Genomic DNA, 26,657 nt, shown 5'->3' with positions numbered 1-26,657 from the left:
TTAATACGGTAATTACTCGCTAGATTCAGCGAGTAAACTACCGTATTAACGGTATTTACGCGCATATTACTGTATTAACGCTAATATATTTTGAGCGCTCGTTTGAGAGCGTTAACGCTAACAATTGAATACCCCCCTTAAAGTAATAAAATAATGAGAAAAAAAGAAGCATCATGAACATCTGTTAAAGAGCTTGCCCTCACACTATTTTTTGTATAGCATTTATAATTCCTTTTTGTTTAAATGTTTGAAAATCTATAAATACTGAAATTGTGGAATTCTGCCCTATATATAGTCTATGTATTAAACATGAAACCAGTATCCACTCTTTAGCACCCATGATGTACAAAGATGTGTAATCTGAAGTACATTTATAAAATGTAAGTATGTACTCACTCCATTAACTGAGTGCTAGTCATGTCCCTAACCAGCACTGAAAAGAAGCATTTCATAAAATGAAGGAAGATATTGAAATTATTGCAAATGAGTAAAATATATTCCTGGTATGTAACCTATGGTTTTCGATGGAGCAATATATAATGGAACAAACTGGGTGACCAAGTGCTCTTCTCCCAGCATCCATTGTGTTGGCCATATCTGACTGCACAATTCTATAATTTTACTATGGGAGAAGTGGCATTAATGTCACAATCTGGAGTGTACTCACTTTGGAGGGCTTCATATAGTGCCATATGCCCATTATATCCTGTTCTAACTGGAGTTCTTCATATTTTTGTATAAATTCACATAAGCTCTATCACGCAATGAGTTGGCATCTTAGAATAATACATCAGTTTTACTTAATGTGTAGGCATATTTTTTGTGATTACTGTTCTAATGATTGAAGTCCTAGAAAACTTTGGTAACATTGAAATGGTGGTTACTGATGTAATGAATACAGTTTGGAATGGTCGTAATTTGACTTATTTTATGAATGTGGTTATAAAATACAATCTATTGGTGAGTAGGAAATTAAAAATTATGTTTTTGTGCGATGACTTATCTTCTGATTATTGTTATAATCAACACCTGAATTCCAGGAATGCTGTAAACAGTGTGTTAATGTCTATATTGTATGTATGCATGTATGGAATTCAAAATAAACATTTCTTTCCATAAACATTTCTTTCCACAAACTTAGAAACACACTTGGGACAAGCCCTGTATGTCTCCTCTTTTGCATGCCATTCACGTGTTGCCCCATGACAAAATGTGACAAATATTACACTATGCAAAAAAGCAAATATTTTATGATAAAATACAATATACATAGGTAATTTAAGTACCCAAAATATTTGAAAGACACATATATGTACATTAACACAAGTTTTATCAAATTCTCAGAATAGACATCTATAACCATGAACTCAGTTCCTACTGACTGACAAGTACTATGGAGAAGCACAGACGTTCCTCACTCATAAGACTCTATACATAATTGCTTGGTACTGTTTACAGCTTAAACATTCATTCCATGTGCTTGGAATTTATCAGGATAACCTTTGATATGTAGTAAACTTGGAAATTGTTTATATTCTTGTATAATGTTCTACTTCAATTAAATGTTCCTGGGTCAACATAAGCATATGCCACAAAGTCTCCAAGTTTATTGCCCTCGGTGTCATAATGCAGCATCTTGAAGCACACATCACAGAAGAAACAAGGGTCATCTGAAGCAAGACTGTCATTGTTTGTCACCCATCTAAAATAGGAAAATAAAAACAGACATAAGGTATACTAAACATCTTTCTACAAATGTTCCACTAAACATTAGAAGGTTTAGCAGAAACACAAATAAGTATCTTTAATCAGTTTTTTCAGGATACTGAAAGCATGAGGTTAAAATGCACGCACAAAGGGCACAATCCAATGGTCTAAAAAGTTGGTCACTATTTTGTGACTTGAAGCAACATTATTAATAACAGACAAAGTAATGAGCCCTCACTACAGTTGCAAGCATGTTTGACCTGTGATTGGCACCAGAAAGTTCCGCTATAAATTCTTTACTAGGGAGGCGCTGGACCAGTTGCAAGTGGTGGGGGGATTAAATTCCCTGTGATGAACCACCGGACATCACTGCAAATTCCAGCTGCGCTCATTTCTGTTACATCGATGCAGAATGCCTTGACACCCTTTCCAGAGGCACTTGCGGGAAATTGAATTCCACCTAACTGATTTTATAGTGTGCCCTGCTGGATGCTTAAGGCTAGAGGACACTGCAGTAAGGTTGACTAAATATGATACGTTCAGATTACGAATTATGGTGGGAGTAAACTGCAAGCACGGATAACAAATATCTACAGTACTATTTTTACTTGTTGCAACACTATGTCTAGTGGGACTACCTTATCCTAGTAATGTGTGAATTACACAATGCAGGAAGTGAGGACTTAAAACAAGTAGAGTGGACAGTTTAAAAAAAATGCCTCGTTTCCAAGGCTGCTGTGCATAGAAGAACAAAGCAAAAAACACACAAAATATCATAAAAATTATTATAGCCCGTTCTAGACATTGACTGATGGAAGTATTACCAGTAAGAGAGAGCTAAGCTTAACCTCGCATAAACTAACCTATAACAATAATTTACAACAGTTTACACTTACCAGTTAACAAAAAATTACTTTGGTCTCTATAAAAATATCGTATGTAACCTGTTCTTTGGAAGAACAGGTTACATACGATTACAAATTTACTGTGAGAGCTCTACTACATTGATCCAGCAGTATTCTGTGTCACACTTGCCTGTCTTGCCAACCAGCACACATTATAATGGTGCTCATAAAAATTATATCAAATTAACATTACATTAAAAATATGTTTAGGGGCCTTAAATGCAGGATAACTAAGTAGCATAGATATTAAATTGATAATTTAGCCACATAAATGATGATGATGGTGGTTTTGTGTATATGTATATATGTTTTGTGTTTCAGAAACAAATGGCAGCCATCTGATATTGAGATATGCTACTGCTTAAAAGATACATATTCTCACTGCGACATGAATGTACACGTCTACTCCCAGAACATAAAACATCTGCTATTATTATGGCACACTGTCTTTTGGATCCAAGAAGAATTTAGCTAAATTTATAATAATCTAAACATGCACACACACAAAAAAAAAAAAAAAGACATACAAACATATTTCTGCCACCATTTGTATAAATGAAAACAATGTTACTTACTTAGCAATATACAATTTACACACATAGCACTTCCTTGTCCAAAACCAGTGCTTTCTGATATGCAGAGGATAAAGAGTTCTATCCAAGCAGTCTTCATTGTGTATTAACCTTTTCAAGGAAAATAAAGAGCATTGTTTTTAGAGAAGTGAACCCCAAAACACCCCATGTAAGAGATGTTATCAATACTGTCTTTATTATGCTAAAATGCCTAATGTATTTTATAATTGGTAAAATTCTCAGTCCTGTGAGCATGTAGGGCCTGATTCAGACTGGAACACACATGAGCTGCATGTAAGTGAATGTATATGTACAAGGTATTCAGAGTTAACGACACGTCTAGGTCTGAATGAGTAGTAGATACGTTCGTTTGACAACAGACAAACCCCTCAGACACTTACAGCAAACTTGCGAACATGGACAAAAACCTTTTATTGTATATCTGTTATGAAGGTAATTGCTATGAAGCATCATTTAAACTTAAATGAACTAGCTAATATAGCAGGAACAACATTGTGACACATAAAATAAATGATTATTTTAATGTTTTCTACAACACACTCAGAAAATTTTGCTCTTCGGCAAATATATTTTTGTGAATTCGACTATCATCTTAAATACAAAGAATATTTGTATTAACATAGTTTCTGGTTGAGTCAGAATCAAGTGATCCAATGCCAGATAATAAAACCAAAAATGTGGCATTTGGAAAGACAGCAGGGTTTGCATGTTAAATGAGATGCAAGATGTGCAACATGGAAGAATGGGGAGCAGATGAAGAACTGCCGCAAATATGGGGATATGTTGTAGTGTATTTAGTTACCAGGCAACTGGTGAATGGTAATATAATTAATATGGTATTTTTTTAGTATAAAGCAACAAAAGAAAAACGGTTTTATTAAAATAAACCAGGGAGGAAGAGGAAGATTGCTAGGGTATGGCAGGCAGTAGGAAATGCTGGCCTCCCCTAGTCTGAACACTTCATAATATTGAAGGATTGTGTAAATACATGTAAATGTATACCCCATTTTTATCAGCATAAAATACCCATGCAGGTGAAAAGATCAAGATATTTGCCTACCTTATATCTGTAATGGTAACAATGTGCTCACAGTCTCCTTGATGACAGTACAGATAAGGAAAGCCAATTTTTATATGCAGGTCGTTTAGTGTAAAGTCTTCCATCCTGGCCATCTGAAATTTCCCATAGCCTCTATCACGAGACTCAGCCCACTCAACAACAGTTCTACAAGACCAAGTAAATGAATGTCAATGGATAGAAGGGAGGTGGCATTTGTACAAATACTGAATGCTAACAAGAGATTTGCAACAAAATCTAAGATTTATTCTGTTATTCTTAATGGTTTCACACTTTAAATGACCAAATTGGTAAACATCTGGGAGTATGGAGCTAGAGTCAAGTGGCTGGATCAATTCCAAACCACGCAGAGACCTAATTGGGAATTCAGAAAATGACAGTATACATCTTCCAACTGCATTTACATTTCACCTGGACAATTAGAAGGCATTTTAGAGCACAAACAGCTATTTAAAAAAAAAAGTTGGATATCAATACAACAGGTTGGATATATGAACTTTATACATTTTATTATATTGCCTTTTGTGGTGTGATACTTCTAATGCCTTAATTAGCTAGATCATCACTCCTGAGACAGCACATATACTGAATTAGCAACAGCTTTAATTCTAAGTTAGTGATTGCATCAACATAAAAATGTAAAATCATTAGTGTTCCATCAGTGGTATTAGCGACCTGAATAGGTCTAACATTAGCAGAAAAAAACAGCAAGTACTCCAAACCTTTACACTGCTTTAGTAGTTTATTACGGCTTTTTAAAAACACAATATAGATGCGAACATGAAATGTGAACAAAGACTTCACATTTGTTAACCCAGCAACTCTGCTGAGCTTTCACTAATTTAGAACGCTCACAAGCTTACCCAATAAGTCAAAGTATAAGCATCTGAAATGGCCTAGTGAATGTTCTAAAGCACTGGATAACTAGTTTGGTTATAATTCTAGCCCCGCTTATTTCAAAGTTCCTTACAGACACTGCTGAATAGGGAAAAAAGGAAAGAATACTACATATAAACCTAAGCAAATTCAGAAAAGCTTGTGTCAATAATGGCAATTACAGATAGATAACCTTTACCAGTGGCATCAAATCATGGACTCTGTCACAGCAATTGAACTGGTTTTGCCACAATGTAAATTGAAGTATCAAATGAGTTTTCCTATAATAGGACCACTAAACCCCAAATATGAAATTTCCAGATATAAAACCATGAAGGAAAAACATTGTTTGGTGGTACGCCAACATGCCATTGGCTATTGTTAGGCGTGTTATCCTTGTTAGAATATAACAAAAGAACACTGTACCTGCTTATCTCTCTGCACTCAGGATATCGCTTATCATTGTAAAAAACACCTTCAAAATAAAAGAATGCCGATTTGAAGAGATCCTGTAATAAAAGAGAAACTAGTTAGAGAAAGGTTGTTTTTTTTTTATATAAAAATGAAATTACACTAAAAGTAGTATAGCTAATCTATCTAAATGTTTTTGCATTGCAATTTGTATAGATCGCCACTAGCCGGCGTGAGAGACAGAAGAAATAAAGCAATAAAAAAAAGTGCATATTTCTTGTACAAATGTAGATTATATTTATAGTTGTTTTGCTGCAAAAATGTGTGTCACAGTACTTTGCCATTGCATTAAACTTTCTGCACAATCAAGGTACATAATACTGAAGAGCAATCAAAGGTTGCATATTGTACAAGAAGAAAATCAGAGGCTGTATATTATGGAGCGAAAAATATTCATGAAACAACTGGATTATTTATACTTGACTAAATATGCCCGACATGCTCTCTGTCACTCCTCTGCAGCAGATTGTCATGTTAAGAGGGAGGTGCGACTCTATATAAGCAGGCAGTGCCTGAGTGATGGCTAGGCAGACTGGATATACAGAAATTACTTTTTAACACAGCTGCAGTGGGCTGTCAGAGTAATGCCGAACAATGTATTTTACCTTTACACTTTCTAAATGAAAAGGCAAAATTTTGGGGATGTAATGGTTTTTTAAGTATTTAAAATTTTAGAACAAAAAAGATGAAACTTAAAATCAATGCAACACCCATGTCCACTTACTGCTATGTGTTATACTGCAAAATGAGGATTCAACAATCAATACAGTTGTAGTAAAAAAGAATAGGCTAAATCAAAAGTTGAGGAGTCCAAAATTGCTGGACTGCACTATTTGTTTTTAGTTGTAAATAATTTCATGCACCACTTGTGTCACAATATGTAGACTAGAGGTAGAATTTATGAAAATATCACATTACAACAGACAATTTACTGCTCAAGCAAATGAATACATTAATTCTGTAAATATCCATGTTTAAAATATATAAAATAGCTCCTCTAATGGGAAGTAAATAATATATTTGTAAATCTTTCCTTTAAAAAGCAAGATAAGTTTAAGCATGCATTATTTTTCTTAGCTGTCCATCTACAAATTATTAACTGCTTTTCAAAATCGCTTTGGAGGGAAGACCAATATGGCTGTTTGTCACACACATACACAACTCTCAGCATGTCATGTCATGCCAGGGGAGGATTTTACAGCGTTAAAAGAAATAAAGGGTAATGACAGCCTAATGGACAAGATATGCCCATTCGGCGATTGGGCAGAGGGGCTGGATCTCTTCCGATGTCACTGTGCCTGTTTAGTGTGGTCATCCTATGACCACATATGTTGATAATGATCCAATCAATTTTGAATTTTGATCAGATTGGGCATGGGGGTTGTTTTGGGACCACACGCACTGCGATATTACAGCAGGCAGCGCCAGTATGATATTTAAGCAGTTGATTAATTGATGGACAAACAATAAATCAGCTTTTTTGCACCTTGCCAACTTAGTCACATGGTATCCTGTTGCACACGCCATATTTAATGTTTTCTTTATGGCTCTTTTTCAGACGGAAATTTAAAACTTTAAGAATTCAGGTTATTTAAAAAAAAAAAAAGTGTGTATATAAATGTATGAATTTACAGGTTTATTTATGGTTTGCATTTACATCTATGTTAATGTAATACCTTTAGAGTGTAGATATGTATGTTAATGGGGTTCCTTTGTGTGTATGCATCTGTGTCTAGTGAATGTATCCTCAAAATATTTCACTTATTTCCCTGCTAAGTTTTAGTCTGCGAAATGCAATATTTTTAATGTGTTTCATTAAAGAAAAAGAAAAAATGAATAAATATGCTGGGCTTTTTACCTTGCAAATGTTTTCAGGAGCCAGGTCTGGATTGTTGCTAAACTCTCCTCCAATCTGCAGATCACTGACACACTTAATGGCATCTCGCAGCTCTGTCAGTTTCTGGCTGCCGAGCACCAACATAGTCTCATGGGGTTTGTACTCTCTGTGCTGAAAAATCCAGATATGAGACAACTACTGACGACATGTGAAGAGTTAATATTTCTGGGTCATAAAAATAACAGTACATGTACATGGAATAGGAAATGAATACACTAGTATAAGGATTGGATAATATTTATGCATTGTGAAACAGGATGGTGTAGGAGGTGAGAGTTCCACCATAGCTTCTTCAAACTTCTAAAAATGTATCAGTGGCAGCAGAGGAAGAGAAGCAGGAGGTGTGCTACTGTAAATTTACAATGAGTAAAGATGATTTAGTATAAATTACATTTTTTAAATGATAAAAAAATGTGATGACAGGGAATCCGCACTGGACCGATGTCAGGGATTAGGCAGAATATGAGGCAGGTTCCTAGTAATAAAATAGAACAATAGTGACCTTACCACATGTAAACCAGAAAGTAAAAAATGGAAACTTATATTCACAAAAGTAAAAAAGGTACTATGTGATATCACTATTAGGAACTTTATCATTTGTTAATACTATTTAATGAAAACCACAAATATGTGGTTTATTTTAAACTGATTATTTCTCTGTAGGAACCGAAATGTTATGTATGTTTCTGGAAAACAGCTTGTTTCAGACATCAGGCCACTGGCGGGCAGAGGCTAGTACAAACTGGTGCTGTTTTTCAGCTCATTAACATTTATAAAGCCATGACCTTGTGACCTATATTTATATGTTTGTCCATGTATTCTTATTCTTCTACTGCCGCTGACTGGCTAAGTCATAACAGTTTTGTTTATTTTAATTTATTAATGATGTGGAAGAGACAGAGCTATTAAGTTCTAAGCAATGAACTATTAGAACGACTCTAGAACAAATTAATCACATGTGGATTTAAAATTCTTTATTCTCACCATTTGGTAACTAGATCTATTTTTGGATACAGTTCCAGCCTCACTGTGAAAGCTGAGAATTCTCTGTCATTAAAAGAATTTAAGCTATACCACGCGGATTCAGATGAGGTGCAATTACCCAGTTTACAGTTTAAAATTGCTTCTAATCATCATCAGCTATTGATATACTGTGTTGACTAACTATAGAAAGTTATTAAAACAGAAATAAAACCATTAAACAAAAAAGTGTAAGTAGTCCAGAAACAATATGATTGCGCCATTGGAATTTCTTTTTGTTTCTTCCCTGTTGTACTGTATAATATTATATGTACTTTATCTGTGTGTTCTGGAAATTATCTTGTGAGTAAAAGGCATCTTCTATATCTGTAGATAACAGAGGGACTAACTGTGCTTCAACCGTGTATAAATACCTTATTTAATTGTAATATAGACCAATATATTCTCCAACTGTCGCAACGCCTATATGAGATTGCCAGTCTCCCAAGTATATAATTCAACAAATTAAACAGGGTTATTAAATAATTTGTAAAAATATCAATAGGATAGGCAGATCTCATAAAAATGACACATTTATTAGTTCAAACTATGGATGTATATAATACAGCTCATCTCGAACATATATGGTATCATAAGCTCATAAAAATGAAGTGTAACACACCTCGCAAATGTCTTATTAATTAGGTGTCGGCCAGTGCACCATAAGAACCAAGAATAAAATAAGAGTCTGTTGTAACATGTGTTATAGGAAGCTTGGATTCCAAATAAAGAAATATATAATTATAGGAATGATCACACCCGTTCATAGTATTCCTCTATAGAGATGAGATGTATTCTCGCTTGAATAATGATTTTATATTGCGGTTGTGTCCGAAGTGAGACTGCGGGGTCTCATGCTCCACGTTACCCGATTCCGGGATATTGTATGTGGGTCTTTTTAAATGTTTCCTTATATGTGGTGAGAGCACTGGATCCTCCGTACGCCGCCAAATAAACCAAGATATATGGTAAGGTTTCTCAGTCCCGTTATTTCTTAAAAATGATCACTAGGCAAATGAATTAAGGACGTTATATCCAGATAATGTTGCCAGATCAAGATAGAGGTGTTCGAAAACACACGTTCTGCGGCACCGCAATCAGATGTTGGTTACCTATTTGTCAGCTGTCCAGCTCCTAATGATCGCCTCTGCAACCGCAGTAATGATTAATATACAATCTCAATCCTCCTCGGAGGTATAAGGGTAGATATCCTTAGAAACCAATTATTATATCACCTATTTTTCCTCTGTCATTCCAAAAAAAGTTTCCAGAAGATAGGGAATCATGAAATCAAACGCATTTTGTTAGCTAGTGGCTAACTTTTTCAAAGATCTTTGAAAAAGTTAGCCACTAGCTAACAAAACGCGTTAGTTTAAAGAGACCCAAATGACAAATTATTTAATAAATTATTTATACTTTACCCCTCTGGGCACACCCTGTTTAATCTTCAATATCTGCACTGTGATTGTGGGTTATTACAAGTATAGGTGCGAGTAAAGTATTGATAAAGGTATTTTTAGGGCAGTATAAAGGACTGGAGTGGGGTCTGGTATAAATAGCATAAGGAAAGGGTGCAAGTAATTTATGAGGTAATCTAGGAAAAGTATAACAAATAGTGAGTGTAGATGAAATCATATTACATTTCTGTTTCATATAATTTGTAGTCCCTGTTTCAGACACCATCTGCACTTCTCCTTTCCTCCACAGCCCCTAGCACATGCACATACCAACTGAGACCTGAGGCAGCAGCTAAATATTCATAAAACACCATCTATTGTCTGTATTAAAACCCTAAACCAGTATGCATACAAAAATAAATAAAAAGCACTAAAAACATAGACGCACAAATGGATTTGGATGTTTTGAAGAAGCTGTAGGTTTCCACGTGTAATTATTTAATGATCAGGTCAGCTTGCCCTGCAACGTTAATCATTGCACTACTTGAAGTAATAAAACAAACGTGATAAGTAATCTCTGTCTAAATATAAAAAGAATAAAAAGGAATATAAAAATATGAAAAACAAGACATCTGACACTATTAAGAGCAAGGTACATAAAATGGATATTTGATAAAAATTGTATCCGTAGTTGAAACAGATGTCTGTTTACCAGCCTCTAAGTAGTGCCAAGAGTGATGGTGGGATAGAAATAAACTTTGAGATTCGAGTTTCCACCGAAAGCAACAAAAAAAAGTCAGTCAACTGAAATAAGCGTTCTGTGGACTTCGGTTTTAAATCCCAGAATATAAAACCACAAGTTTAGTAGATTATACAAATTTGTAAAGTCAAACCTTATGAAAAATGATAGGATATAAAATATTCACGGTTAGCACCAGCTCCCCCTCATCCACCATGTCTGACAAATCCTCTGGCCTTGTTCCTAAACCTCGAGATTCCTAGCAGTGAGGAAAAGAATTGAATAAAGTTACAACATATATACATTCAAGCTGAGTATTTTTTTTCCTTTACACACCAGATAACAAGTAGACATAGTCTGTGTACTCTCAGTATTGAGCTCCTTTTTCCTCTTGCTCTTTGTAGAAAAAAACCCCCCAAAAAAACTGATGAGATGAGATGTGTAGCTACTCATGTGACCTATGAAATAAGAAGCCAGGATTTCTCCCCCCCCCCCCCAACCCATTTTCATATGTCCAGAAAGTTTGAAAACCACATAAATGAGAATTTCTTCGCAAAGAAGTCAATATATGGAAACATTATATATAACACAACCATAATATACCCCCTTTATTTTCCTGTAATAATTATCCAAACTGCATTTTATATAGTTATTTAAAAGGGAAAAAAAGATAGCACTGTACCCAACATGTAAGTCACCTCCAATTTCCCAGTCTAATATGGAAAATCATTTAGAAACCTGCATGTAGTGTTACTTTTTTCCAAGAATTCCCTCTGCATGCAAATTAGCTTACCAGCTGTACATTATGAACTAATCAATGGTGTGACTCAGGGTCAGCATTTGGATAGGATGGGAAGGCAGGGCCCACCCAAGACTTTTATCATAATAATTATTTATATTGCCAAAGATTATACTTTGATCAGTTAATAGTGATACATATTTTATTTCCAGCAGATAATCTCTGTCCACTGCACAACTGCCCAGCGTTATTATGCAATTAATGCTCTCAGTGCTTTATTCTAAATCAGCGATACTCTAGATTACTTAAATAATTACCGGTGCAGATTTGTCACAGAATTACACGTTAAATAATAGGTTATCAGTCCCAGAAGACCAGATATCAGAAACACTATTCCAGATAACACCAGGAGCTAATAATTAGGTAAAACAGTGATGGCTAGTTGCACAGGGTTGGTTCGATTGCCTACCAAAGTCCACTGTACAAACTGCACATCTCTATTACATCCGAGGATGGCAGTGGTGAAAGGAATTAGAGGAGAGTGATCCGTCCAACATGAGATATCAGCAAGGGTGGGTCACCAGGTTTACACATAGTACCTTGAACCAGATAACGTACCTTGTATTTGGCTTCAGAGATAGTTATAAATATTATTATTATTGGCAGCAGAGATGTTGCATTTATTGAAACCATATGACCTCTAGAACCTCTTCTGCTAGCTGTTTATTGAAATGGAACTGGACCTACTGGAGGAATATGCATTCTGCTGCGGTTCAGTTAACATAAAACAAATCAGGCTCTAAGAAGCATGGAGGGAAACTGGAGAACTGCAATAAGAACTCCTGGTCACCACTACTACTACTTTTAATGCACTAACACACCTACTCCCCATCTGCATTGGAAGAAGGGGCGTTTCTTAGAAGGGACTATTTTTGGTAAAGAAAAAACTGCTTAGTATTCATGACTTTGGGAAAACAAAAGTTCAGGATATATTCCGTAAACAAAACTGATCAAAAGAATAATCACATGCATATATGTCTCACGAGACCTTTGTGTAATTTCTTAACCTGATACCCTTGCTTGTTCAAATATGTCAACTGTAACCACTTATAGCAGCACAACTTCATTGGTCATCAAAATAACAATAATGCTGATATCTAGTTCAGTAAAATTATGAACATTATATTAATGCATTGGCTTGGACTATGCTCCAAATAGGAGTTGTGGCATATTTTGGGACAATGAATAGAAATGTTCTAGGGTCAAAGTCATAAAAAGGATTATCACACACAAAAAGAAAAAAAAAAAAGTCAAACAAAAAACAAGTTTATAGACACCAAGAAGGAGATGCAACATATTCAGTTTTTTGGGGATCAGTCTGCATCTGAAAAATTGTTCAAACCTTCAAGCCTTTCCCTAGCAGATTACACAAGAAATTACATAAGTCTAACTCTGCAGTTAGTTTTTAAAATAAAATCACAATAAGACACTATGTTGCATTCATAATCCTGTATGCCTTGTTATAACTATTTTTAACAATAAGCATTGTGACTATTTCTTGCCATATTAAATTACATTTAATGCTTTGTTTTTGGTCTTAAATGATTTCTATGGCAAACAGGATTGTTTTTATTATAACACTACAAATATGCAGGGAATTGTTAGTTACAGTAACTGATCAAATTAGCGTAATTGCAATTTGGTATACGTCAGGCAGTAACTGAAGATTTCTGAAGAAAGTCAGCTCTACAACTCTTAGTGTTAGCAGTATTTTTTTTTTTTAATAGGGAATATGAGGTAGATTTTGGGGGTTTTAAGTCATTTTTAGATCAAGTGGTTTTAATTTGATTAACCCCTTCACACACACATTTCACACATGCCCAGGTGGGTCTTGTTGTGACAGGTGGTCTGTGCAATGTGGTATGCAGAACGATGCTCTCACTATAAATGTTCAATATGGCTGTCAATGAGAATTTAAAATTGTACCAAGCCGCCAGTCCAGCATTTAAAGGTTTAAAGTGTAGGGTAGCTCACCAAGATTCCTGCCCAGGCCCCATTCTGTCTAAATCAAGCACTTGTGCTGCCTGCCCTCGCTTTCCCAACAAACATGTATTCTGAACTAGGTATGTAAATACATGTGATCTTTTTCAGGATTTGCTTTGTAATGTGCCATTTACCTTACTGCCAAAAACACTGATAGACAGGTAAAAGACTGTGTAATGACACTTATTTAAAAACAAAACAAAATGCATATAAATAGTTAGATAGAAACTGAACTGCCAAACAATATAAGCCAATGAAATAACAAACTCTTATACTAGACACATGAACATAAAAGTCACGTATAAAAAGTAAGGATTTGAGCTCTGCACCAACACTAAGTGGTAAATTTATCAAGCTGCGGGTTTGAAAAAGTGTGATTGTTTGCTATAGGCAATATCTCCATTATAGTTATCAGTTATTTAGTACATTCTACAAAATGACAGCTAGAAACTGGTTGGTTGCTATAGACAACATCTCACTTTTTCAAAACCGCAGCTTGGTAAATTTTCCCCAAAGTCTGTAGGTATCTAACAATTTAACATTAACTTTAATGCTGTATTTCCCGATGCCTTCCCCAGTATGAAATAATGTAATACATCAACATTCAGTGTAGTCATGGCCAAAAGTTTTGAGAATGACAATTATTTTTCACAAAAGTCTGCTGCCTCAGTTTTTATGATGGCAATTTGCATATACTCCAGAATGTCATGAAGAGTGATCAGATGAATTGCAATTAACACAGGTGAGTGTTGACAAGAACAATGCTGGAGATCACTCCGTCATGCTGATTGAGTTAGAATAACACACTAGAAGCTTTAAAAAGGAGGGTGGTACTTGAAACCATTGTTATTTCTCTGTTAACCATGGTTATCTGCAAGGAAACAAATGCAGTCATCATTGATTTGCACAAAAAGTGCTTCACAGGCAAGGATATTGCTGCTAGCAAGATTGCACCTAAATCAACCATCGGATCATCAAGAACTTCAAGGAGAGAGATTCAATAGTTGTGAAGGCGGCATCAGGGCGCCCAAGAACATCCAGCAAGCGCCAGGACCAGCTTCTAAAGTTGATTCAGCTGCGGGATCAGGGCACCACCAGTGCAGAGCTTGCTCAAAAATGGCAGCAGACAGGTGTGAGTGTATCTGTAAACACAGTGAGGCGAAGACTTTTGGAGGAAGGCCTGGTGTCAAGAAGTCCAGCAAACAAGCCACTTCTCTCCAGGAAAAACATCAGGGACAGACTGATATTCTGCAAATGGTACAGGGATTGGGGACTGCTGTGGGACTGGGATAATGTATTTTTCTCTGATGAACCCCCTTTCAGATTGTTTGGGGCATCTGGAAAAACACTTGTCCAGAGAAGGAAAGGTGAGCGCTACCATCCGTCCTGTGTCATGCAAACAGTAACGCATACGGAGACCAATAATGTGTGGGTTTGCTTCTCAGCCAAGGGAGTGGGATCACTCACAATTATGCCTAACAACACAGCCATGAATACAGACTGGTACCAAAATATCCTCCGAGAGCAACTTCGCCCAACCATCCAAAAACAGTTTGGTGACGAACAATGCCTTTTCCAGTATAATGAAGCACCTTGCCATAAGGCAAAAGTGATAACCAAGTGGCTTGGAGAATAAAACATCAACATTTTGGATCCATGACCAGGAAACTACCCAGACCTTAATCCCATTGAGAACTTGTTGTCAGACGCCGTCTCCGTGCTATGCCTGCCGCACAGAGACGGACGTTTGCTTCTGTGACAGAGCGCTCGGTTGCCAGGCAACCGGGCGTACTTCCGGGTCAGCGGTCGCGCGTTCCGTTGCTAGGCAACGGAACGCTTCCTAGTAACTCCGGCGGTGGTGTTTAGCGTCACCACCGCCAATGATTGGACTGCACCTGTATAAAAGCCTCACTCTGGCACATGGAGAGTGCCAGAGTATTAGGTCTCATCCTAGCTCCAGCGTTCCTGTGTACCGTTTCCAGCGCTTCCTGTGTATTACCCGGCTTGTTACTTACTACTCCTGTTCTGTGCTCCCTGTGAACTTGACCTCGGCTTGATATTTGATTCTTCCTCCTGTGCTTCTGACCCCGACCCGGCTACCCTGACTACGGCTTTGAACTTTCCCTTGGACATCTCCTGAATTCACGGTTTGGACCCGGCCTGTACGACACCGCTTTCATCTACTGCTTCACTGATTACTCCTTTGGAGGACCGCAACCTGCGTGTTCCCGCAGCTAAGACCACACTTCCTTGCGGGGGTCCCTGGTGAAAACCAGGAACACGTTAAACTCCGCACCTCTTGGGTGAGTAGTGCAAAAATCAGTAAGCAAAATACCCTAAATCTGTGACAGTATACTCTGGCCATGACGTCAGATGGAAAAGGTGAACCTACAACTCGGGATCTCATTATCCACCTGGGTCGCCGAGTGGAACAGCAGGAGGCAGACTAGGCTCGTTTACTCCAGTGTGTGCCTCGCCTGGACTCTCTACGGGCAGGACAAACCCCCCCTACGGAACCATCTGCGGCTCCTTCTCGCTCTGCAGTGGCTCCCGCGGCTCCTGCTGCCCCTCCAGCCGCCACTACTGGACTAAGAATACCTTCCCCAGATAAGTTTGACGGGGATCCAAAAAGATGTAGAGGGTTCCTTAACCAGTGTGCCACTCACTTTGAGTGCAACTCCTCAGCATTCTCCTCGGAACGTACCAAGGTAGCCTTCATAATTTCGCTACTTAGTGGGCAAGCCCTGGCCTGGGCATCCCCGATATGGGAGCACAATGACCCTTTGCTGGAGGACTCCGCGGCTTTTATTGACATGTTCCGGAAGGTTTTCGACGAACCGGGCAGAGTCTCTTCTGCTGCATCTACCCTCTTAACCCTGCGACAAGGTTCTATGTCTGTCGGGCAGTATGCCGTACAATTTCGGACCCTCTCCTCTGAGCTTCGATGGAACAATGAAGCCCTCATTGCTTCCTTCTGGCAGGGTCTTACCGACCGAATCAAGGACGAATTGGCTACCAGAGAACTCCCCTCGGAGTTGGACGCTTTCGTTTTATTATGTATCAGGATCGATCTTTGTTTCAGAGAATTTCAGAAAGGTCCTCTACAAGACGGACTCCCCGTTTTGCTCCCCAATTTCAAAATCCAATATCTTCTACAGAAGAACCTATGCAGCTTGGCCGCTCTAGGCTAACGTCTGAAGAACGCGAGAGACGGTTCAAGCAGAGATTATGTCTATATTATGGGGAGTCTGGTCACGTTCTAAGTCTCTGTCCCAAGAGACCGGGAAACGCCTCCTCCTAGACGGTAAGAGGGAGGCCGCCTTAGGAGTCACCGTTTCCACTCCCTACTCCACCTCCAATCTCGAGTTTCTCATGCCTGTCCAGCTTTTGACCACTAAAGGACCCCAACAAATCTCTGCCTTCGTGGACTCCGGTGCCGCAGGAAATTTTATTTCGGCCTCTCTTGCTTCACAGCTCCAATTGACCATCCAAGATCTGCCCCAACCGCTTACCCTCACTGCCGTGGATGGTAACCGTGTCAGCAACGGTGTCATCTCCAGCATCACGAGTGCGGTTCAATTGTTGGTAGGAGCCTTACATCAAGAGTGGATCCAATTCCTAGTGTTACCACAGTCTATTAACCCACTGATACTGGGTCTTCCTTGGCTCCGGAACCATTCTCCTCAATTTGACTGGGTTCGTGCGGAGGTTATTTCCTGGGGCCCGCAGTGTCATAAGCAATGTATCTCCTCACCCCGCTTTCAAGTCTGTCATACTCAGACGAATTCTAAAACCTGTACATTACCTTTGGTCTATCTAGTCTTTAAGGACGTCTTCTCCAAACAAAGATCAGAGATTCTTCCACCCCATCGCCCGTGGGACTGTCCGATTGAATTAATTCCAGGAAAACAGATTCCTCGTGGTAGGACTTATCTCCTGTCCTTACCAGAGACCCAAGCTATGTCACAATACATATCTGAAAATCTAGCCCGAGGGTTCATTAGAAAATCATCTTCACCAGCCGGAGCAGGATTCTTCTTTGTCAAAAAAAAAGACGGATCCTTACGCCCGTGTATTGATTATCGGCAACTAAATAAAATTACTATTAAGAACCGTTATCCATTACCCCTTATTATGGACCTTTTCGACAAGATTAGTGGAGCCCGCATCTTTACCAAACTAGATCTCAGAGGGGCATATAAAATTTAGTACAGATCCGTCAAGGAGACGAGTGGAAGACAGCGTTTAACACGCGGGACGGACATTTCGAATATCTAGTCATGCCATTCGGGCTTAGTAACGCCCCCGCAGTATTTCAATCCTTCGTTAATGAAATCTTCCAAGACTGTTTATATCACTTCGTCGTTGTCTATTTGGACGACATTCTAATCTTTTCCCAAGACATTGCCTCCCATCGACACCATGTTAAGGAAGTCTTACTCCAATTACGAGCTAATCAACTCTTCTGCAAATTAGAAAAGTGTATCTTTGAAGTGGAACAAATCTCTTTCCTTGGGTACATTGTTTCCGGAGCAGGATTAAGCATGGACCCACTAAAGGTGTCTGCCATTACCAACTGGCCTCTTCCCCAGGGCACCAAGGCCATCCAAAGGTTTATTGGATTCGCCAATTATTACAGACAATTTGTTAAAGGGTTCTCCTCCATTATTGCACCAATAACGAAGCTGACACGAAAATCAGCCAACCCCAGGAATTGGTCTCCAGAAGCCCTAAAGGCATTTAATCTCCTGAAACAGGCCTTTTCATCCGCTCCAGCCCTTTCTCAACCGGATCAATCTGAACCCTTTTTTCTAGAAGTTGACGCCTCTGCTATAGGTGTTGGGGCAGAACTCTTCCAAAAATCCAAAAACGGTTCTCATTTACCTTGCGGGTTCTTTTCCAAAAAATTTTTATCCCACGAGAAGAATTATGGAATTGGTGACAGAGTTACTAGCTATCAAGGCTGCCCTAGAGGAGTGGCGACACTTACTTGAAGGTTCACGTCATCCAGTAACGGTTCTTTCCGATCATAAGAACCTGCTTTATATCAGCGAGGCTCGATGCCTCAATCCACGCCAAGCTCGATGGGCATCGTTCTTCGCACGCTTTAATATCATCCTGACCTACCACCCAGGATCCAAGAACATCCGAGCTGATGCTCTATCTCGATCTTTTGACAACACAGATCTCTGTACTTCCCCGGAACCCCTACCCATTCTAAATCCTACCAGGGTTATCGCCCTTACCAAAACCACGGCCAAGACACCACCAAGGGGCTGTTCCTTTTTAGAGCCTAATTTACGAATTAAAGCTCTCCGATGGGCGCATTCCTCTAAATTGACAGGATACGCTGGTGTTAAAACTCTTGAATTTCTTTGTCGGAGATATTGGTGGCCGACACTACATTCAGATGTACGAAGTTTTGTGGCTTCTTGTGATACATGTGCCCGTTGTAAGAAACCCAGAATGGCCCCTTCTGGGCTCCTTCAACCACTTCCCATTCCAGATTTCCCTTGGCAAAGCATATCCATGGATTTCATCACAGATCTTCCCCCCAGCAATGGATGCACCACTATTTGGGTTGTTGTGGACAGATTTTCTAAAATGGCCCACTTTGTACCTTTGTCTGCTCTACCATCTGCTTCTCAGTTAGCTTCTATCTTCATTAAAGAAATATTTAGACTTCATGGATGTCCTTGTGAGATCATCTCTGACCATGGAGTGCAATTCGTTTCCAAATTCTGGAGGGCCTTTTGTAAAATACTGAATAAAGGTCTGACCTCAAGTTTTCATCAGGTTATCATCCGCAAACTAATGGTCAAACGGAGCGTGTTAACCAAGATCTCGAAGTCTTCTTACGATGTTTTTCTTCAGATAACCAAGCAGAATGGGCTAATCTCTTACCCTGGGCGGAGTTTTCTCACAATATTCATCATCACGAGTCTACTGGTGCCTCTCCATTTTTTATTGTTTTTGGTTCCCAACCCACCCTCCCAGATTTTTCCAGCCAAGGTTCCTCGTCAGTTCCTGCAGTGGAGGATGTCATGCGGAACTTTTCTCAGATTTGGTCTAACACGAAAGCTAGACTCCAAGAGACTTCCCAACGCTATAAGCAAGCAGCAGACCGCCATCGGAGACTGGTCCCTCTTTTACAAGTTCACGACAAAGTATGGTTATCCACACGTAACCTTAAGTTGAGAGTACCTTCTCAAAAATTGGCTCCCCGTTATATTGGTCCCTTTTCCATAACACATGTGATCAATGCAGTAACCTACAGACTCCGGTTACCTCCTTCCCTGAAGATCCACAATGTCTTTCATGTCTCTCTTCTCAAACCACTTGTACTCAATAAATTTCATCAGTCGCCTCATCGTCCAGCTCCTGTACGTACTACGGAAGGTGAAGAATTTTAAGTTAGTCGTATCCTGGATTTCCGTATCCTCCATGGACGACACCAATTCTTAGTACATTGGAAAGGTTTTGGGCCAGAAGAGAGATCCTGGGTGCAAAAAGAAGATCTCCACGCCACACGGTTATTGAAACAGTTCCTCGAACAAAGATCTATCCAACAAAGTAGGGGAGGAGGTACTGTCAGACGCCGTCTCCGTGCTATGCTTGCCGCACAGAGACGGACGTCTGCTTCTGTGACAGAGCGCTCGGTTACCAGGCAACCGAGCGTACTTGCGGGTCAGTGGTTGCGCGTTCCGTTGCTAGGCAACGGAACGCTTCCTAGTAACTCCGGCGGTGGTGTTTAGCGTCACCACCGCCAATGATTGGACTGCACCTGTATAAAAGCCTCACTCTGGCACATGGAGAGTGCCAGAGTATTAGGTCTCATCCTAGCTCCAGTGTTCCTGTGTACCGTTTCCAGCGCTTCCTGTGTATTACCCGGCTTGTTACTTACTACTCCTGTTCTGTGCTCCCTGTGAACTTGACCTCGGCTTGATATTTGATTGTTCCTCCTGTGCTTCTGACCCCGACCCGGCTACGGCTTTGAACTTTCCCTTGGACATCTCCTGAATTCACGGTTTGGACCCGGCCTGTACGACACCGCTTTCATCTACTGCTTCACTGATTACTCCCTTGGAGGACCGCGACCTGCGTGTTCCCGCAGCTAAGACCACACTTCCTTGCGGGGGTCCCTGGTGAAAACCAGGAACACGTTAGACTCCGCACCTCTTGGGTGAGTAGTGCAAAAATCAGTAAGCAAAATACCCTAAATCTGTGACACTTGTGGTCAATCCTCAAAAGGCAGGTGGACAAACAAAACCCCATAAATTCTGAAAAACTCCAGGCATTGATTAGTCAAGAGTGGGCGGTCCTCAGTCAGTATGTGGCCCAGAAGTTGATTGATAGCATGCCAGGGCGAATTGCAGAGGTCTACAAAAAGAAGGGTCAACACTGCAAATATTGACTGTTTGCATAAACTCAATGTAATTGTCAATAGAAGCCTTTGACACTTATGAAATAGTTATAATTTTACTTCAGTATACCATAGCAAATACCATCTGACAAAAAGGTCTAAAAACGCTAAAGCAGCAAACTTTGTGAAAACCAATACTTGTGTCACTCTCAAAAGTTTTGGCCATGACTGTACGTTGAAAAGTTTTCAGTGCATCCGTCCAAACACAAGACACTCACAAACTCATGAAGGAATATTTCCTGTCTGCATGCCCGGTCACATATCAAATCCTTGCGCCTTTCCACCACCTTCTTCCGAACACTAAAAGAGACACAGGACAGTTTGTTAATATAATAACAGTGATCAGAAAATAAAAAAACACACTAATAAAAGACCCAGCAAGGCAAAGCAGGTGTAATATTCAACTTCACTGGGAGACCTTGTTACTATTCCGTTCTACCATCATTGCCATATGGCCTGCATGTGCCACAAAATTCTCATTCTCCAGTTTCAGAAACACGTTGAACTTAACTTGAGTGAAGGGATATGAATATTATATATATATATCATAAGTGATAAATGTATAATAAAAACGGTTAAGGGAACTAGTGCAAGCCTTTTCCTGTTTTGATGCAACTCCTACTCACACCAAATACTTCAAAAATGACTGATTAATGAATAATTCTAGTTTTCATAACCCTATGTAAGGCCATGCAACCCAAACTACCATAAACCACTCTACTTTGGGGTAATCATACCATCCCGCTCCTCTTCCATTTCCAGTCTGTCCTTTGCATGACTGTTGTACTTCATTTTATCTTTCCATACAAATCGAGTTTTTCAAAAAGTCACATAACACACTTCTCTCAAAAGACAACTGTCTTTTATCCAGAAATGAATTATATGAACCCAGATCATGAATAAAAAATTATATAAATATTTCCAAATAATAAGTTTTGTATATCCAGCTTACTGTGGGCTTCACTGTTCTGTATAATTCAACTATGAAGATATTTAACCACCAAAACAATACGTCCTTCAAAAGACTGATCAAAGGAACATGGGAACCACTGAGTATTTGTGTAAAGATGCATTGTAAAATTAGTAGCATTATTACAATTAGTGGCATAGAAATCTTAAAAGTTGAGCAATGACAAAATTACATTGATATGGGTGACTGGAATCAAGAGTCACTTCTGAATTATTTAAATGCTGTAGATGCTAATCAAAATACATATTTACACCGATCACACAACATTAAAACCACTGAGAAGTGAAGTGAATAACATTATCTCGTTCAAATGGCACCTGTCAATGGATGGGATATATTAGGCAGCAATTGAACAATCAGTTCTTGAAGTTGATGTGTTGGAAGCAGGAAAAATGGGCAAGCGTAAGGATCTGAGCGACTTTGACAAGGGACAAACTGTGATGTCTAGACAACTAGGTCAGAGCATCTCCAAAACAGCAGGTCTTGCGAAGTGTTCCCCAGTATGCAGTGGTTAATACCTACTAAAAGTGGTCCAAGGAAGGACAACCAGTGTCAGACCCCAAGGCTCATTGATGCATGTGGGGAACAAAGGCTAGTCCGCCTAGTACAATCTTACAGAAGAGCTCCTATAGCACAAATTGCTGAAAAAGTTAATGCTGGCTATGACAGAAAGGTATCCGAACACAGTGCATCATAGCTTGCTGTGTATGGGGCTGCATAGCCGCATACCGGTCACAGTGCTCATGCCAAATGAAACCTACAATCTGCACATGAGCACCAGAAATGGACCATTGAGCAATGTAAGAAGGTGACCTGGTCCAATTAATCACGTTTTCTTTTACACCATGTGGACGGCCGGGTGTGTGTGCATCATTTACCAGCGGAAGAGATGGAACTATGAGAAGCCGGCGTAGGCAGTGTGATGCTCTGGGCAATGTACTGCTGGCATTCATGTGGATGTTACTTGGACACGTACCACCTACCTAAACATTGTTGCAGAACAATTATACCCCTTTAAGACAACGGTACTCCCTGATGGCAGTGGCCTCTTTCGGCAGAATAATGAGCCCTGCCACACTGCAAAAATTGTTCAAAAATGGTTTGAGGAACATCACAGATCCTAATCCATTCGAGCATCTGTGGGATGTGTTAGCAAAACAAGTCCGAGCCATGGAGGCCTCACCTCGCAATTTACAGGACTTAAAGAATCTGCTGCTAATACATCTTGGTGCCAGATACCAGAGAACACCTTCAGATGTCTTGTGCTGCCATGCCTCGACAGGTCAGAGCTGTTTTGGTGGCATTGAGGGGGCCCTACACATTAGGCAGGTAGTTTTAATGTTGTGGCTGATCATTGTATATGCACTTTATTCTATATCAACTTTATAATAGTTCACAAATTACTGATGGAAAGCTAACTTTTTATATATATTTAATTTTTATTGAGCTTCTATACTTGTCAACTTTTAGCACCTGTCCTCCGGAAGATCATGGAGGGGAGGTCAGGTAGCAGGTATGAGAGGTGGCGAGGTGATGCGATTACATTATCGTGGCCCTGCCCTGCTATATAATGTGATGATTACCGGCATTCTAGATCGAGGGTTGGGCCCGATTACGCAAATTGTTTCATTAAGCTCTGCCTGGGATCCAGGGAGTACTCCCTGAAATTCAGCAGCAGCATGAACATTCCGGGAGAGAAGCTTAGAATCTATATGTGAAATCAACTGCACTGATCCAGTTGGTTCCGTGGACATCATACACTTCTCTCCATCAGTAACTATAGAACTAAAAAAGTATTGCATTCACCAAGAGATTTATACAGAAAGCACAGTTTTGTTACAGCATACACACTATGCTGCAAATGGTACTGTGATATTTGTATCACACCTAAGTGTAATAAACTTGCTTTTTTATATCTTCTAGGCTATAAAATATATAAAAGTTCTTAGATTTTTCTTTTAGCGCCAAGTATCTCTCATACCTTCATTCAGATCTTTGAAAATTCTCCAAGTAATAGATATTTTAGTCTGTGTATTTATAGAACACAGGTAAGTGGGCCGCCAACTAAACTGTAAACTTCATCACCCAATTACAGTACTCAAAGGTAACCTTACATTTTTGTTCACTTGAGTTTAATTTTACTTCTCCCAATAAAAAAATAAATATGACAGTTTGTAAGGCAACTTCAAAAAGGGAATATGTAAGTATGTAATATATGTGACCACTTTTTAATTTTTAGACATTTTAGCAAAACTGATAATCATGTTATCTCTGGGACATATATACTTAACTATTAGCTTTTCAGGTTACATAAGCAAATAAAGCATTAAAAAAGTCGCTGCTTGTTTATAACAACCAGAATTAACACAGAACCAAAGAATAAACTATTAAACCGACCCCTAGAAATTCTGGGTATCGATATGCAAATTAGACATTTGTGCCTAAAACCACTGGCTTCATATCACGAATACAAAGTTACAGGTAACTTAAACGATATATGCATACTTCACTGTATTATAGAAGTACATGTGGCTGAATGTTCAACACTGTCAATATGCATAATAGGGTAGGGAACAGAAGGGCAAGTATTCATTAATAATAGATGTTACTGATCAAAGCATACCTTAAAGTCATTAGGCTGCTATCTTCAGGGATTATCTCTGGATTTGCTTCCTCTTCACCCTCAATACATTTTAATGAATCCACACTGAAAAGAAAAACGAGAAACAATTAATTGAAACGTTAGTTAGTTCCAATGCTATAAAAAGGCTTAAAAAATGAGAAACAGCTAAAATAAGATTCTGCATGACAAACTTTCAAAGATCATTTAATCAGTGAAATGATTAATGTACATAGAATGAATATAAAAATCACATTTCTGTGATTGGCTTTGGATGTTCTGGTTTTTGTTACCAAAGATGACATGAGTAAACACATAACAGTAGCATAACTCGTGAATTTGAAGGGCAATTTGGCCAGTTTTGGAGGTACAAAGGAATCCAAACAAAATCTGATCATGTAAGACTTTATCTGAATGGGGTGGGTAGTAAACCTTGATGGCATTTTACAGCATCAGCCTGCATGGGTGTGTTCATTGAGCAGCAGGAAACACGGTATACTTGTTATTTGTTTGATAAGGCCGCTTTATAGACAACTAGATCTAATTTTGCATACATGGTGATACAGTAGAACTGGGACGTGGTGTGTGCAGTGAGACATAGCAAGTCTCTGTTTCTTTTTCTGGCAATAGGTTCCTCTCAATATGTAGGCTTGTTAATAGTTTTGGGGGATCTATTTTATGTTGGTGTCGGAAAACGTTACCTTTATTAGGCAATAATTAGCTTCACCTTTCATCTTATACCTGCCATTTAGACAAGGACTGTCTTATATACAAACAGCCTGTTTGCACCTGCCCAAGTCAACTAGCTTTGTTAAATGCTCCACTGTGTACCAAATGACACTTCATACGATGGAATTCAGGCACAAGCATGCAAGAGTTCAAAGGGGAGGGCTGGCAGAGCAAGGTGGGAAAGTGAAATAATTAGTGTCCACCCAGCAGACACATATAAAATGGCAGCTCACAACTGTGCGACACTAATAACACTTTCACACAGAGGCATGAACCTGGGATTAACCCAGGTTGTGTGTCTGTGTGAAAGAGGTGACCCTGGTCGCGACCACGGTTATTCCCAGGGTTGGAGCAGAGTAAGCTTCTGTCTGAAAGGTTAACCCGTGTTATTGGACCCGGGTTCACTTAAAAGCAGCTCGTTGGAGGGGCGGAAACGCACTCTGATGACGCCTATCACATGCTGCAGAACGTCAAAGAGGAGAATATGGCGAACTGGCAGGACTCAGAGTGCTACTGGCTGTCAGAGGGGGGGAGGAGATTTAAAAAAAAAAAAAAAAAAAAAGATGCTACTATATATGGGAACATCACAAAGCTACTGACCAACCAGGGGATCAAGCGCTCCCAGCAGCAAATTCTCGACAAGCTTAAGGCCCTCAGGAAGCAGTACAGCAAAGTGCATGACCACAACAAAAATAGAAGTGGCAATGGCCGCATGGAGTGGCCATATATTACGATTTGTGCAATGTTGTATTTGGAAACGCAGTCCTATCCAACCCCATTCGCCTTTCTTCATCAAGCTGTGCTAACAGTATTGCAACCCCTGAAACAAGCCAAGCTGGCTCACCCTCGTCACAGATGGTGGCTGAAGAGACGGCAGATAATCGTGAATATGATTCATCTATTAATGAAGACCTAGGGAGTAGTACTGAAGAAGCAGCGGCAGACTGATGCACACCCGTTGCGTTCAAACAGTAAGTTATCTCCCTTTGTGGCCTATGTATTAATAATTGCTTCTCTGCTGTGTTTTTTGTGATGTTTTGCAAGCATTATTTTCATTCATAATGAAAATACCCACGTTATACAGTAAGTGTTAATTATCAGCTGTCCCTACATGTTACCTCCCCACACATTTTGGATTTCTGGAATGTGACTCTGCTCATTCCTACCTAGCCTTGCTGTGGATTTAGGTGCTGTTATTAATAATATTATTAATTTTACTGTTATTTTTTATAGTCTAAACTGTTCCACCAAGGAAAAAGAAGAACACAAAGATGGAACAAGCCACTAAAGCAATGTCTACCATATTGGTGGAGCAGATGAGGGAGATGGATTCAGCTATGCAGGCGCAAGAAGATACCCATCTGCAGAGGTTCTTGGAGCAAGAAATGGAGCAGCAAAACAAATTTTTTGTTTCAACTAATGACCATGCATGAGTGTATCAGCAGAGAAA

The 26,657-nt window shown here is 39.2% G+C and overlaps 1 protein-coding gene across 2 annotated transcripts in view; it reads right to left on the bottom strand.

Moving 5' to 3' along the window:
• Positions 1-1,222: 1,222 nt before the first annotated feature.
• The window catches only part of SNAPC3 (small nuclear RNA activating complex polypeptide 3), a 35,658-nt gene continuing 10,223 nt past the window's right edge, over positions 1,223-26,657 (bottom strand). Inside the window, exons 2-9 of one of the 2 annotated variants that reach the window (XM_075209861.1) lie at positions 24,482-24,565; positions 21,107-21,188; positions 10,838-10,942; positions 7,489-7,638; positions 5,586-5,668; positions 4,266-4,430; positions 3,188-3,295; positions 1,223-1,702 (exon numbers count right to left, since the gene is read on the bottom strand). In XM_075209861.1, the coding sequence (XP_075065962.1) occupies positions 1,555-1,702; positions 3,188-3,295; positions 4,266-4,430; positions 5,586-5,668; positions 7,489-7,638; positions 10,838-10,942; positions 21,107-21,188; positions 24,482-24,565 (925 nt within the window). In that variant the 3' untranslated portion in view covers positions 1,223-1,554. The remainder of the gene's footprint in view (positions 1,703-3,187; positions 3,296-4,265; positions 4,431-5,585; positions 5,669-7,488; positions 7,639-10,837; positions 10,943-21,106; positions 21,189-24,481; positions 24,566-26,657) is intronic. The other variant, XM_075209869.1, reaches the window with a different exon arrangement.

Source organism: Mixophyes fleayi, chromosome 1 (genome assembly GCF_038048845.1).
Source record: "Mixophyes fleayi isolate aMixFle1 chromosome 1, aMixFle1.hap1, whole genome shotgun sequence".
NCBI lineage: Eukaryota > Metazoa > Chordata > Amphibia > Anura > Limnodynastidae > Mixophyes > Mixophyes fleayi.
Note: the sequence above shows the minus strand (reverse complement) of the source record. Positions and strands in the feature narration are given on the sequence as shown.